The 14,938-nt window shown below is 42.0% G+C and overlaps 1 protein-coding gene across 1 annotated transcript; it reads left to right on the top strand.

Annotated features, from left to right (window-relative positions):
• The first annotated feature begins 1,256 nt into the window (after positions 1-1,256).
• Positions 1,257-6,822, top strand: RPL21 (ribosomal protein L21). Its single transcript, XM_084878697.1, has 6 exons — positions 1,257-1,454; positions 3,744-3,822; positions 4,575-4,636; positions 5,155-5,267; positions 6,001-6,151; positions 6,698-6,822. The coding sequence occupies exons 2-6, from the start codon at positions 3,756-3,758 to the stop codon at positions 6,785-6,787; spliced, it is 483 nt and encodes a 160-aa protein (XP_084734823.1). The 5' UTR covers positions 1,257-1,454; positions 3,744-3,755; the 3' UTR covers positions 6,788-6,822.
• The last annotated feature ends 8,116 nt before the right edge of the window (positions 6,823-14,938 follow it).

Below are 14,938 nucleotides of genomic sequence, written 5' to 3'. Positions count from 1 at the left end.
AATGGAAAAGAAAAGCTGGACTAGTAATATCCGTAGGGGAAAAAAAAACAAAGCAGACTTTAAAACAAGGGCTGTACAAGAGACAAAGAAGGGCATTTCACAGTAAGTGGACACAGCCAATGCATTTCTAAGAGAGGAATTCAAAGGAATACAGTCATATTTTCTAAAAACAAGAACAATTCCAAGTAACCTTAAACCTAAAGAATCTAGAAAAAGACTAAACAAAGCCTAAAGTGAGTAGAAGGAAATAATAAACACCAGAATGGAAATAAACTAAGTACAGACTAAAAACACACAGAAAAGATCAGTGAAGCTGAGCTAGTTCTTTGAAAAGGTAAACAAAACAGTTAAAACTTCAACCAAACTCATCAAGAGATAGAGAAAGGACCATCCCTTTCCCCCTCCGAAAAAAATCAGAAATGAAAGAGAAGTGACAACTGGCACCACAGAAACACAAAGGGTTGTAAGAAAATACTATGAATAATTATATTCCAAAAAAAACTGAACGGGAAGAAATGGACAAATTCCTATAAACTTACAATCTTCTAAGACTGAATCAGGAAGAAACAGAAAATCTAAACAGACTTATAACTGCTAAGGATATTGAATCAGTAATAATAATAATAATAATAATAATAATAATAATAAAAACTCCCAACAAACAAAATTCCTAGACCAGATGGTTTCACAGGTAAATTTCACCTAAATTTGCCTGGTCCTATTTCTGGGCATTTAATATACCATCATCTGACTATTCCATAATGTGTCTGCTTCTACTCACAGTGCTGATATGTTATCACTGTCTACATATCAAAGTTTCTATAAAATATATACGTTGGACGGAATGCTGGGATTTAGTACTTGAATATTTTCAGTTCCACTAGATTTTGCCAAACTGCTTTCCAAAGTGGTTGTATCATTTATGCACATACACGCAGTATGTTCTGACGCATCTGGCGAAAACGACTTTTGAGAGACAAACTGGATATTATTCTTGCCTTAACTATTTGTTTTTGTGCCCATGTCGTCATTTCTACAAACAGCAGCTACGGTAGAAGTCGCCTAGAACAGCTCAGGCCGCAGGAATCGCTCCCTAGCGTCCGCTTCCGGCGTGGCTTCTGACGTAGGGCGCGCTCGGGCGGCGGCGTGTGTGTGACGCCCTTGAAGGCCCCTTCCGGGGTGTCTGGCAAGATCCAAGTGTCAACTTACGTGGGTCTATTGCTTCTTTTTCACAATAAAGAGAAATATCCTGACAGGCTCTTTATATTCTCACAGATGACCCCCTAGTCTCAGAAGAGACGCTCTCGGCTGGCGTTTCTTTCCGGCAGCGCCGCGGGCGCCTTCGGGTCCTTGTAAGACGCGCGCCGCAGCCCCGCCTCCTTCCTTTCCGGCCGGAACCGCCATCTTCCAGGTCGGCCCTGCGCGTGGCTCCCGGCGGCCGTGGTTGTACAGACGTGAGTCCTAACCCGGAGTCCTCGGAGGCTGTGTATTGGGGCCCTAGAGAGACTGTGCAGTCTGTCTGGGTCCCTCTGGCCTGGGTGGTGGAGCTATGTCTCTCCCGCCCGGTAGCGGCGTGCGGCCGGCGGCGCTGGGCTGGGTCGGGGCTGAGACCCGTGTGCAGGGCCGCGGCCTCGCAGGGGCCAGGCTCCGGGAGGAGGAGGCCGCGTCCCCTGCGTGAGGCGGCGCGGGGCAGTTGGAAAGAAACTCAGAACCTGTGCCCCCACGGCTTCGCCCCACCGTCCCGGGCCTTCGCGGACAGGCTTTGTGGGGTCGGGCCGCGTGGTGTGATGCCTTTTAAGCTTTTCGATGTGGTGTTTCCCCCTAATCTGTTACTTACGCTTGTAATGCTGCGGGTTTGGGACTGCGGGACCGTAGGAACGGGTTTAAAACTCCGGCGAGGCCTGGTTGTGTGTGGGAGCCTCGTGGCTGGAGGACGGAATAGGTTCGAACTGTGTCGTCCTGGACAGTGAACTCCAGACCATTCGTCTTTGGTGCATGAAATGATTTCCCGTTTTTAATTTTGGCCCCGGGTCGCAGTTGGACGAAAGGAAAACATTTTGTTTCAGGCTTTGTTTTATCAATGCTGGGCCATCTTATGTTGAATGAATGGACTCCCGAATAACTCTGACTTATTTTAGGGGAAAAGTTATCGAGTATGCTTGATCTTAATTTCTTTTTGTCTAGTTTGTAGGTAGTAGCTGCCAGCTACCTGTGCCGAGCAAACTGCAGGTTGCATCATCCCATAGTGGGTTCCAGTTTGGGGACTTAGGTGTATTGGGTCGTGATGTACAACGATTTTTTTCATACGGGAAGATGGGTCTGGTGCAAGCAGCATGGGCTTGAATCAAATATCGCTCCCATTACTGATCCTGCCAATTTGAGCATCTTTCCTTGTTTATGAATTTAACACAAGTTTATGTGAACTTAATATTTAATAGATTCTTAGTTGCTTTTTAAAATTAAAGGGTGCATTTGTTGTAGCCACTGGTTTGTTTGGCTTTGGTGGTTAGGTTAAATATTTTGGGATCTCCTTGCCCCACAAAAGGATACTCTGGTGGTGTCATTTATCTTTAGGATTAAGGAGAGTTAAGAGACCAGTCTATGTTAGAACTCTGTCAACAAGTGAAACCAGACATGGGTATATTTTGCCTGTAGTCATTGTCAGCAAATGGTAATTCTGTCCTTGGATGACCTGAAGCAATTGAAACCTTTGGGGACACAAAGAGATAGGTTCCATTCTAAATGGTTATAGATGAATTCTACTAGTAAGCACTTTGCATGTGAGAGGAATTGCTGAGTGCTTTGTAGCCATTACCTCAATTCATTGTCAAGTATTAACCCCTTGTTAAAGGCAAGAACGGGGAGTAAATGTAGGTCTCCCAGAAAGTAGGTGGCAGAACCTTAGTCAAAATTAGGCCAGTGGTTATTAAGTCTATTTTTCCTCCATCCTATCCTACCTACATACATTACCTAGTAAGCAATTGTGTGAACAGCCAGAAATATGAAGAGTTGGAGATTTTTGTCAATTAATAGATTTTTGTGCAAGAGATACAGTCACACAAAAATTAGGTTTGCTGTAAAAGGGATTTATTCCACAAAGTAAAAATGCAAGGCTGAGTTATTACGCTTTCCAACAATAAACTGTCTTCTAGTTAGTAATTCCAATGCCCTTGGCATTCTAGGCTGGGTTCTGCAGGTAATAGTGTGGTAGAGGTCATATTGTGTGTTTATATTCATTTAACAGATTTGGTTTCTAAAATCCAGTTCTGCTACTTAACCGAGTTTTGTTACAGAACTTAGGCAGGTTTGGCAAAGATCTTACTCACTAAAATGATGTTTTTTAAACTTTTGTAAGAAATACTTGTTCATGAGTCAGCTTTTTAGATCATTTTCCAATTCTGGCATTGCTACTGAGATGTAACCATTTAAAATAACGGGTTTTGCCAAAACCGGTTTGGCTCAGTGGTAGAGCATCGGTCTGGGGACTGAAAGGTCTCAGGTTCGATTCCAGTCAGGACATGTACTTTGGTTGCCGGCAGTCCCCGGTGGGGTTGTGCAGGAGGTAGCTGGTCAATGTTTCTCTCCCATCGACGTTTCTAGCTCTCTATCTCTCTCCCTTCCTCTCTGTAAAAAGTCAATAAAATATATATATTTTTTTTAAATAATGTTTTTTGTTTTTTTGTTAAAGGGGCTCGTAACAATTTTGCCATTGTATTTAACTATTTTATATTTTCTGGTTTCAGTAATTCGCCAAAATGACTAACACAAAGGGAAAGAGGAGAGGCACCCGCTATATGTTCTCTAGGCCTTTTAGGAAACATGGTAAGTAGATTTGTCCTCTTTGAAACCAACCATGGTATACATTTGTGCTATGCTAACACACTGAGATGCAGATAATATAATGTATTCTAGTAGCAATTAACCACCTACCTAACTTAATTTTGTAATAAAAAGCATGAATTTTTTATAGTACTTACATTATCAACTAGCAAGATTTAAAAATGTACATATGCCCTAGTGCAATGGTTGCCAACCTTTCGGACCTCACGGATGACCACCAGTTAGCGACTGCTACCCGAGCGGGTTTTGCTCAGTGGATAGAGCCTTGGCCTGTGGACGGAAGGGTCCCCATTCAATTCCAGTCAGGGGCATGTGCCTGGGTTGCAAGCTTGTTCCCCAGTAGGGGGCATGTAGGAGGCAACTGATGGGTGATTCTCCGTTATCATTGATGTTTCTCTCTCCCTCTCTGAAATCAATAAAAATACACTTTAAAATAAAATGAAAACGTGCATAACTGCCGGCTGGAGTGACTCTGGATGGAGCATCCTCCCATGCGACTGGTCGCTGGCTCAGTACCTCAGCGCGCACGCGCAGGTGCAGTCTCAAACCCAGGAGTGGAGTGGAGGAGGCAGCCAGTGCAAGTTTCTCCCATCAATGTGTCTGCCTCTTCCTCTCTCAAATCCACAAAAATATATCTTTTAGAAATGTACACTATCAAAGGTGGAAGCGTATTGAAAACTAGTGAGGTTATATTTTTTGACTTGACTTTTTAATCTTGATATTACTATTTTTAGGAGTTGTTCCTTTGGCCACATACATGCGAATCTACAAGAAAGGTGATATTGTGGACATCAAGGTAAAACTGGGGAAATAACATTAAAAGTTAGATTTAGTCTAACAGTATAAAAACTAGTGTATAGTGCAGCTGTGGGCTCTTTTTATCCTCACAAGTGAGGAAAAATCCATTGCCTTTGAACAGCTAATTTAATTTTACTTTTAAAACCAGTTTTTGAAGTGCTATTCTTGAGTCTAAGAATTTTCTCTTTACTTGTTAACAGCAGGTAGAAAAATATAGGGGACATGAGGTGATACTGGATACCTTAGTGACAGTTTAATTAATGATTGGGATTACTAATAAAACTAGCGAAAGCTATGTTCTTTTGTAAGCCATATTTGAGTATTCTGGTGCTCTGGAGCTTAATGATGATTGTCTTTTTGATTGCTCAAAGCAATGTGAAAAATGCATTTCACCGGCTCTGAAAGCTCTTGAGTTGCCATTTAAAAGAGAAAAAATCTTTTGGTTACTTTAATAAAAGTCAGGGTTTAAAAAGAGGAGGCACTTGCTGAGGTGATGTTTATCTCCTTTCTTAACAGGGAATGGGCACTGTTCAAAAAGGAATGCCCCACAAATGTTACCATGGCAAAACTGGAAGAGTCTACAATGTCACCCAGCATGCAGTGGGCATTATTGTGAACAAGCAAGTTAAGTAAGTCATGTAATAGTTCTTTGATTCGTATTCCCTCATACCGCCTTTGCACTTTGCCAATTGGACTTAATGTCTTTATTGGTCATTCAAGTGGGGCAAAGGAAATATCCTTTTAAAACTCAAGCCGATGGGGGGTTTGTTTTGTATCCTGTCAGAGGAAACAAAATAGACTTGTAGGATTTGGTATTAGGCAGTTCTAGTTTAAACTGAGCAAAGTTTCATGAAAAGTGGAAGCAACTCAGAACTAGTATGTAACTCACAACGAAGAGGGTAATTGGAAAGAATCTTTGATTGGAGGCAGCCAATCAACAAAAAGAAAACTGTCCTAATTCATTGGGTGATGTCTTCACTATTTGAATTTAATGGGATTTTGCTAAAAAGTGGTTTACAACAAAGAATGTACTCCATTGGTTAGGAAGTGGCATTATAGTTAAGCTCAAGGAAAATTGATTACTTAGATAACTACCCCATTTTAAGGATCAGAAACTTGCCTTTGAAGCCTGCTTCTTAGAAAACTAGTTCTAGTTTAAAATTTTAAAAAGTTTAATAAGGTACAAATGTTATTAGTGATCTGGTTTAGGTTAAATTATTTAATATTTTTGGGGGTCTGTTAACTTACCCTATCTGTGGGTAAAGGGTTCATGGTTTATTTAATAAATGAAACCGCCAAAAGTTTTTTTGAATTTGGTTATATTTTTTATGAAGCATTTATAAGGATTTCTGTTTTTTCCAGGGGCAAGATTCTTGCTAAGAGAATTAATGTACGTATTGAGCATATTAAGCACTCTAAGAGCCGAGATAGCTTCCTGAAACGTGTGAAGGAAAATGATCAGAAAAAGAAGGAAGCCAAAGAGAAAGGTACCTGGGTTCAATTGAAGCGTCAGGTGAGTGCTCAACAAAAGGTTTTTTGGTTGATCATGACAACTGAAATTTGCTCAGTAATAATTTTATATGAAAATTAGTAAAGTTAAAGCATTGAGTATATACACTGAGTGGCCAGATTATGATGATCTCGGAACGCATGATCTGGAATGCATAATCTGGCCACTCAAAGTCTGTGTGTGTGTGTGTGTGTGTGTGTGTGTGTGTGTGTGTGTGTGTGTGTCTGTCTGTCTGTGGAAGACGGGGGGGGGGGGGGGGGGGGGAGGCGGCCTGGTGCATAAATTTGTGTATGGGTGGGGTCTGGCAATCCTGGCCAGGGGGATGGGACATGGGCAGTTGGCCAGCCTGCCTGCTGGTTGAACTTCTGGTCGAGGGAACAATTTGCATATTAGCCTTTTTATTATATATGATATATACACTGAGTGGACAGATTAAATTATAATCTGGCCACTCAGTGTATGTTACCTCATTGGTTCTGAGAGCACTTTGAAATTGAGTTATAGTTCTTAACATAATTATTCTGTTGTCTTGTCTTGTTTTTTAAATAGCCTGCTCCACCCAGAGAAGCACACTTTGTGAGAACCAATGGAAAGGAGCCTGAGCTGCTGGAACCCATTCCCTATGAATTCATGGCATAAGTGGAAAAAAATAAAGACTTCTGTGCTGATAAAAATGTTTATTTTAATTGAGTGGAAGTGTGGCGTCCCTTCCCCCCAAAAGAATAATTAAAACTTCACCCTAACTGGTTTGGATCAGTAGATAGACCTTTGTCAGCCTACGAACCTAAGGGTTCCAGTTTCCATTCCAGTCAAGAGCACATGCCCAGGTTGTGGGCTCGATCCACAGTAGGGGGGCATGCAGGAGGCAGCCAATCAATAAAAAGAAAACTCTGTCCTAATTCATTGGGTGATGTCTTCACTATTTGAATTTGGGGGAGGAGGATTGCTAAAAGATATGAAGTGGTTTACAACAAAGAATGTACTACTTTGGTTAGGAAGTGGCACCTGTTGCATTATAGTTAAGCTCAAGGAAAAATGATTACTTAACATAAGTACCCTATTTTAAGCATCAGAAACTTGCCTTTGAAGCCTGCTACTTCTTCGTTGTGAGTTACATAGTAGTTCTGAGTTGCTTCCACTTTTCATGAAACTTTGCTCAGAAAAACACTATGTTTTGCCTATTTTCCATAAAAGAAAGCTGAAGCACAACTTTCCCATGGCCATAGGGGCAAAGATTCAAACCTAGGCAGTCTGACTCCATAACCAGGTCTTAATCTCTAATGTTATATTGCTTCATATTAATGGGAACATTTTAAAGCTTTGTGTAGTTAGAGCACATTTAAATTCTCTTCCTAAATATTTACTTGGATATGGTAAACATCAAAAAAAGAATTGATCACATCCTATCCTAGCTGCCTTCAGTATTCTGTGATCCCTGTAGCAATAGCATCAGTTTATTTGACAGGAAAACTGTCCTCTGAGTATTCTCTTCCTTACTAACAGACTCAATGACAACCTATTCATTTTTATAACTTAAGTAAGTCAGTACTATAAATGGGTAGTAAGCCCAATATTAACAGCCTTCAGATTTCTCCAGTGAAGTGTGATGGTAATGGGTCTATAAGTCAAATGGATATTTGTCCTTAGCAGGTTTATATCTAGTGATAGTTGTGTTTATTTATTTTTAATATATTTTATTGATTTTATATAGAGAGGAAGGGAGAGAGATAGTTAGAAACATTGATGAGAGAGTCATCGATCAGCTGCCTCTTGCACACCCCCTACTGGGGATATACCCGCAACCAAGGTACATGCCCTTGACCGGAATCGAACCCGGGACCCTTCAGTCCCCAAGCCGACGCTCTATCCATTGAGCCAAACCGGTCCCAGCTTTAGTGATAGTTGTGTTTAAACATGCTTATATTGGTCAACAATTCCCTATCACAGGAAGCAACCAGAAACAATTATGAATTACTTCAGTTGCCATTCCTGTTTAATGTTTTTAAATTTTTTTTTTTTTAAATCTTAATGATTTCAGAGAGGGAGAAACATCAATGATGAGTGAATCATGGATTGGCTGCCTCCTTCACGCCCCCTACTGGCGATCAAGCCCGCAATTCAAGAATGTGCCCTTGAGCAGGATTGAATCTAAGGACTTTTTTTCTTTTTTAAACATATTTTATTGATTTTGTACAGAAAGGAAGGGTGAGAGGTAGAGAGCTAGAAACATCGATGAGAGAGAAACATTGATCAGCTGCCTCCTGCACACCCCCTACTGGGGATATGCCCGCAACCAAGGCACATGCCCTTGACCGGAATCGAACCCAGGACTCTTCAGTCCCCAAGCCGACGCTCTATCCATTGAGCCAAACCGGTTTCGGCCCAAGGACCTTTCAGTCTGCAAATTGACACTATCCACTGAGCCAAACCAGCTAGGGCTGTTTTCCAATCTTTGATGGCACCACTGCCTAGTTACAATCATTTTTAACTAATGTCTCACTTTGCATATTTTAAAATTGCATTTCCTGAATATCTTGTCTAGCATTTCAAGGCAAAATAAGGTATAAAGGAGTGTAGGACAAGAGAGGGAAGAGTTGGTACTAATAGCCTCTTGTTTCTGCCTTACGTCTTCACCGATTATTTCTGATCTCTCATGTCTGACCCTTTCCACCTGCTGCTTCCTTAACTTTAGCACAGACTTAAAAACCAGCAAGTAAAACTAACAGCTTTTCCTGTGCCTTTCTCTGTTATCTTAAATTTCCCAGGCCCACTACAAATATGGCTCTGGCTCCACCACTCCAATGAAACTACACAAAATTTGACCAAACACTTGCTAATTAAATTAGAGGCTTTTCAATTGGACTTTATCCCAAAATATTTGCCTTTTTTTTTCTTTTTTCTTTTCCAGAGTTCCAAAGGCTTCTAACATATCTTTTCCCAGTTCTTAAACATGACTTCCCTCTCACTCTGGATTCTTTTATGTTTCACGTCTGTCTATGATTTTGTTATGAGTAGAATTCTAAGCCAGTGGTTCACAAAGTATGGGTCCCCACCTGGCTGCATAAACATGCAGACCTGTACCAGAAGAATGTTAGTCAAATTCTGGGGTTGGTCCAGCACTTACGTTCTGGGTGATTAAGATGCATATTCTAGTTTGAGAACCACTGACTTCTGTCATGGTCATCCCTAATATACTTGACACTTAGATTTCAGTGCTCACTTTCTGAAGCTCGATTGATATTTACAACTCTGGGCAGCTCCATCTGAATGTCCTGCAAGTAGAGATTAATTTGGAAAGTTTTATTAGATGAATTACCTAAGTTAAAAGTCTCTGAGTTTTTAATAGTGTATATATATGCTAGGATTATGGACCCTGCCTTGAAATTCAGGATCTTTTAAATGAGTAACCATGACAGATTGTAAATTTGTAAGTGCTATACTATACAATTCCATTTTCTTACACTTGTTGAGAATGAAAAAAAGTATTCTTAGCTATAGAACTTTTTATCCTGTTCTTACTAAGAGTCAAGACTGTAAAGGAGGTTGCATGGCTGCTTAAACTTTTAATTCTGATCTTGCCAGGTATCTTTTAAGGCCTTCTGTTTTTGTTAAGATGAACCCAATCCCAAGGGTTGAGTAAAATATAGCACACTCTTTTTGAAGTCTAAAAATTGTGGCTAAATATATTAATTTGATTTCCTATCTCTTCTATATTCCCACTAATGTACATTAGCATTTTCTCTGGACTGGGTTGGAAAAAATGCTAAAATATAAAACATTGCTAAATATCTATAAGAATTGCTAAGATATAAACAAGGTAGGCTTTTCATTCTTTTCACATGAGAATTTTAAATTAATTGAATTTATTTGAAATAGGCATGTTTATAGCATTTTTTTCAACCCAGCCCCACTTAAAGGGGAGAAAAATGGTGTTCATGCAAAACACCTAATCTGTTAGACAAGTTACTTGGTTATGAATAATAACGAGGCAGCATCTGCCGCTGTTCCTGTTGAGATGGAAAGTGTATCAAGGAATGGATAAGCGGCCAACCAAGTTTCTGCATTATAATGCTTTTCAAACAGCAGAAGTGTAGAATGAGGAGCAATTGACAGGCCATCTCACAGCCCCAAATGCAAAGGCTGGGAAATGTGTAGGGAAATGCTTTCATACCCACTTTCCTAGCAAGAATAGAATTTATGGAAATCATTTGGATTGGAAAAGAAATGGAAAAAGGATCCTCTTTATTGTCTGTACTAAATGAGGTAATGGCTTAGCTTAAGTGAATATGTGATTGCATATTTTGCTCCTGAGAGAGAAGGTTCAGATTAAGTTCAACCTGTTTTGTCATTTCATTTACATGACCAGAGTGCTTTCCATGCTGCACCAAGATTTGAAATCGGGTTGGATTGTCTACTACTGAATGACTCTGACTGGATAAATTATTAATCTTGTCTGAACATCAGTTTAGAAGATATTTTGCCAATTTCATAGGGTTAATTAAGATTAGGGAGAATTAAGATTTAGACTTTTGATAATTCAACTAATTTTAGAATTATAATAAACTTTATGAGGATGACTGATGGCAGACAGGAGTATCTTATGTACTTTGTTGTCTTTTTAGTAAATGTTTTATAATAGAAACTTAGCTATTCTTTGTCTTTTGTGCCAGCACTTAAGAGCCTTACAGAGTAGATTTTCAATTATTTTGACAGTTGAAATAAGGTAGGGAGTTGGTATAAGACAGAAGCATAATTCCCATTCTGGGCAAAGTACCAAAAGATAGTCTCTGAGTCTCCTATAACCAATATTCAAGGACTTAGGCCATACAGGAAAGTTAATTTGTGGGATCCCTTATCACGTTCCACGTGGTTCAGGATTCCTGTTCAGAGTCCAGTTTCTGGAGAAGGCCGCACACAGATGAAGAAACTGGAAAAGAGTTAATTTGGGGAAAATGGGGGGTCAGGTGGGAGTCCACCTCTAGGGGGAGGAACTACCCCTAGGCTCTGGCCTGCTGTTTCCAGCAGTAATTGATACTGAATTTTAGGGATGGTGGTTGGAGAGTGTTTTTTTGTTTTGTTTTTTGTTTTTTAATCTTCGCCTGCGGATATGTTGTTAGAAAGAGAAACATCTTTGCCTCCTTTAAGCACCTTGAAAGGAGATCGAACCTGAAACCTAGGTTTGTGCCCTGATCAGGAATCAAACCCACAACTTTTCTTTTGTGTGTACGGGATTATGCTCCAGCCACTGAGCCACCCAACCGGGGCTAGGGGAAAGGGACATTCTTCAACTAGTAGACAGACTCTTGGCGAAGTTTTGACTGAGGTCTAGAAACCAAACTTATTTAGCTGGTAAAGGGTAAGTAACTTTCTAAGGCTAGTGATGTTTGCATATTCCAGATTCTGTCCACAATTCTAAATACCCATGGACTTGTGTATCCCTATCTGCCTACACATTTCTATTATCTTTCTAAAACCACTTCAGCATGCCTATTATGTTTAGTCACACAATTTTACATAATGACACAAATCCAAATGAAAAACAAGCAGCAACAATTTGCACAAGGCTATAATTCCACAGTTCAGTAATATATTGTCTGCATTAAAATGTCATGGACTATTTTGTGTACTTGCAAATGCTTTCCAAGAAAAGTGGAATAACATTTTGAGCTCACCTAACAAAGTTGCCATGTAATTGCAAAATGGAATGTAATTATCACCTGAGCAGAGAACAGTCTTAAGAATCTTCCTTATTGAGTGATCTTATTCCGGACTGGGAATGTATAACGGAATGAAGTGAAGAGATAAGCACAAGACTCAACCAAGAAATGGCTTTTCTCTAGAAAGGTCTGCATTTAGACTCCAGGAATGTCAAGTGTTTGTGGCAGATCACACTGACAGCTGCTCAGCATAGATCCCTTGTCTGTTCCTTGAATTTTAGCAGGTACAACTGTCTAGCACCTGTGGAGGAACTATGATTGTTCAATTTAGTCACAGCAATTCCAGTCTTTTTTTTTTTTTTTTTTTTTTTTTGCTAGATACTTGTATGGACTTCCAGCTTCTTGGTTCTGGTCATTGGGATATGAGAAAGTCTGCTGGGTTCTTCTGAGGATCATCCTATCTAATAAAGAGGGAATATGCAAATGGACCATCACACCCTCACAAAGATGGCGGTGCCCAGTCCCCTCAGCCCTTCTGGAGTCCCCCAGTCCTTTTAACTGGGTGGGTGGTGGCAGGTGCACGGTGCGGCCAGACCTGCCCTCAGCCCCCAGCTAACCAGGGCCAGCCCGAGGTGCAGATAAGTCTCGGATGGGGATGGTGGCTCCCCACCTAGAGCTGCCTGAGGCTCAGGTAACTTGGGCCAGCCAAGGCTTGTGCTGCCAGCAGTGGCAGCAGCAGAGGTGTGATGGGGGTATTGCCTTCCCCTGATCGCTGGGTCACCTCCAGCCCCTGAGGGCTCCCAGACTTTGAGAGGGGGCAGGCTAGGCTGAGGGACCCTCTCCCCCCTCCAGTGCATGAATTTTCATGTATCAGGCCTCTAGTTTCACAATAAGAAAAGACAGAGGCCCTCCCTCCCTGTTTGAATGAGGACTTAATGTTTGGGGAAGCAGGAGCCATTTTGTATCCAAGAAGGAAAGGCCAAGAGAATCTGAGAGAGAAACCAGACCCCTATCACTGAACTGCTCAAGGACCCCTGGAAGATAACCGTTTCAAAGTTGTTCTGTAAATAGTAACTCTCTTTATGGGTGCCTTTTCCCCAGTAGGGAAGGAGGTGCCCTGCTTCAAGTCTTCCCAGTTAAACTGAAGTTTTAACAGAAGGGAATTGCCTGTGAACAGCCAAAAGTCAGTACAACTGAAATATAGCAGTTCATCTCAGTACATTTCCTGGAACACTTGCTCCTGAGAACAGTTTACTCTCAAAATTAAGGTACTGGGATAATGTTTACACACATGATCTCTGTCTTTTCCAGTTCATACAGTGAAGACACCATTTGTTCATTCAGAAAGTCAATCGGTGAACAAACATTTATTCAAAAGCTAGTAAGTCCCAGGTACTACTATGTGCTTGATACTAAAGACACAAGATGGAGTCCCTGCCCTCCTGGAGACAAACATGAAGCAAATATTTCACCAGAACGTAGTGACACTTGAGTGTGCCCTGAGAGTAACTGGGAAATAAGCCTATGGATGGTAGCAGTGGTCAGAGGAAGCTTCCCCAAGGGAGGAACAAGTAGTTTACTTGTTCAAGATTATTCAGAATTTTTCAATTGAAAAATGAAGAAAGTAGGGGTGGAGAGGAGGAGACACCAAGAAATGGAGGCAGTAGAAATCATGGAAGTTGGCAATTGATGTGGAAGTGAAAGTCAAGGATGGGCTACGGGGTGATGGAGGCACATTCATTAGTGTGGTCAATTGCAAAAAAATGGATCCATTCTCTACCCCTCTGCATTCCAGGGCCTTTGCAGCTCTCTCCACCGAGGAGTGGAGTGTTTTTCCCTACCTCTTGAATTTGAGCTGGCGTTATGACTTGCTTTGGCCAACAAAAGAGCAAAGGTGATGGGTTCATCTCTGAGACTAGGTCTCAGGAGGCCTTTTCCACTTCGTCACTCTCTTGAAACCTTTCTCAGCCACCATGAGAATAAGCCCTGGCTAGCCTGCCTGATGAGCAGAGACATGTGACTCAATTACTGTCCCTCCCTTATCACAGCTGACTGGCAGCCAGGTGCAGGATAATGCCAGTTCCTCAAGCCCTGTCAGCTCTCTGCAGAGGCATGAGAGAGCCAGCCAAGATCAGCTGGGACTGGTGTAGTGTAGGATAACCACCCCATTGATCTTTAGACATGTGAGCAAATATGAGGGGCCATTGTTTTAAGCCAATTGTATTTGTGTGTTTTTTTGTTTTTTTTAATGCAGCAAAAACTAGCTAATTCAACCAGGATAGAGAGAGGAGTGAGTAAAGGAAAGGTGTCTAATAGGCAATTGGACATAAGAGGCTGGAATGCAGGAGGCCAGAAGCATAAGGTAAAACTCCCAAGGCTCTGCCTTGCCTGGGTGGGCCCAGAAACCCATGACCAGGCCATATTTCTCTTTTGTGTTCTCTTGCACTCTCCACCTCACCCTAAACTCCACTTTACACCTGGAAGTCAGTACTGGAATGAATAGAGAAGCACCCGCATGATTCAAGTGCCTAGGTCCTGAGCCAGAGCTTCCAGCCCCCTAGCCCATGCAATGCATATGGGAGTGTTGATGAGTCAATGCCAATGCCGCTAGTGCCAGCTGAGGAGCAAACAAGTAGTAATGCCTCCAGGGGCCTTCACAGATCTGCAGCCTGGTCACAGTGACTACCTTTCCCTTGTACTGCTACTATGAGCTCTCTCCCATCCCCCTTTTCCCTAATATTGTCACCCCTCATCACCTTTTGAAAATAAGAAGCAACGTTTGGCAGGAATTTACCTCCCACTGTTGGCAGAAACATCCTACTGAAAACAGTTTTCTCTCTTCCTTTCCTCCTCCAGCTCCTAACTCTGATCTCAAGTTCCCTCCCTCGTCTATTGACTCAGGATGGCCTCTGCGGGCTGGAGGAGGCCACCGGGCTCAGGCATAGGCCGGCGAGAGGCCGCCCCGCACTCTCGGGACAGTGCCTGCATTTCCAGCGTCTGGGGGCCCTGGGATGCGCAGGTCCCCGAACCTAGAGCGTCAGGCGGCAGGGAGTGCGCCAGCCCGCGGCGTCGGCCTCCCGCTCCCGCCGCCGCCCCCGGGGGAGGGCGGGGCAGGGGAGGAGCCTGAGGCGGC

Source organism: Pipistrellus hanaki (assembly GCF_964339955.1).
Source record: "Pipistrellus hanaki genome assembly, chromosome: 3".
Taxonomy (NCBI): domain Eukaryota; kingdom Metazoa; phylum Chordata; class Mammalia; order Chiroptera; family Vespertilionidae; genus Pipistrellus; species Pipistrellus hanaki.
This window is presented reverse-complemented; position numbering and strand designations above follow the sequence as displayed.

Coding starts and splice junctions, on each gene's coding strand:
- RPL21 (XM_084878697.1), top strand. CDS start 3,756: ATGACTAACACAAAGGGAAAGAGGAGAGGCACCCGCTATATGTTCTCT. Junction 5,268..6,000: donor ATTGTGAACAAGCAAGTTAA/GTAAGTCATGTA, acceptor TGTTTTTTCCAG/GGGCAAGATTCTTGCTAAGA. Junction 6,152..6,697: donor GGGTTCAATTGAAGCGTCAG/GTGAGTGCTCAA, acceptor TTTTTTAAATAG/CCTGCTCCACCCAGAGAAGC.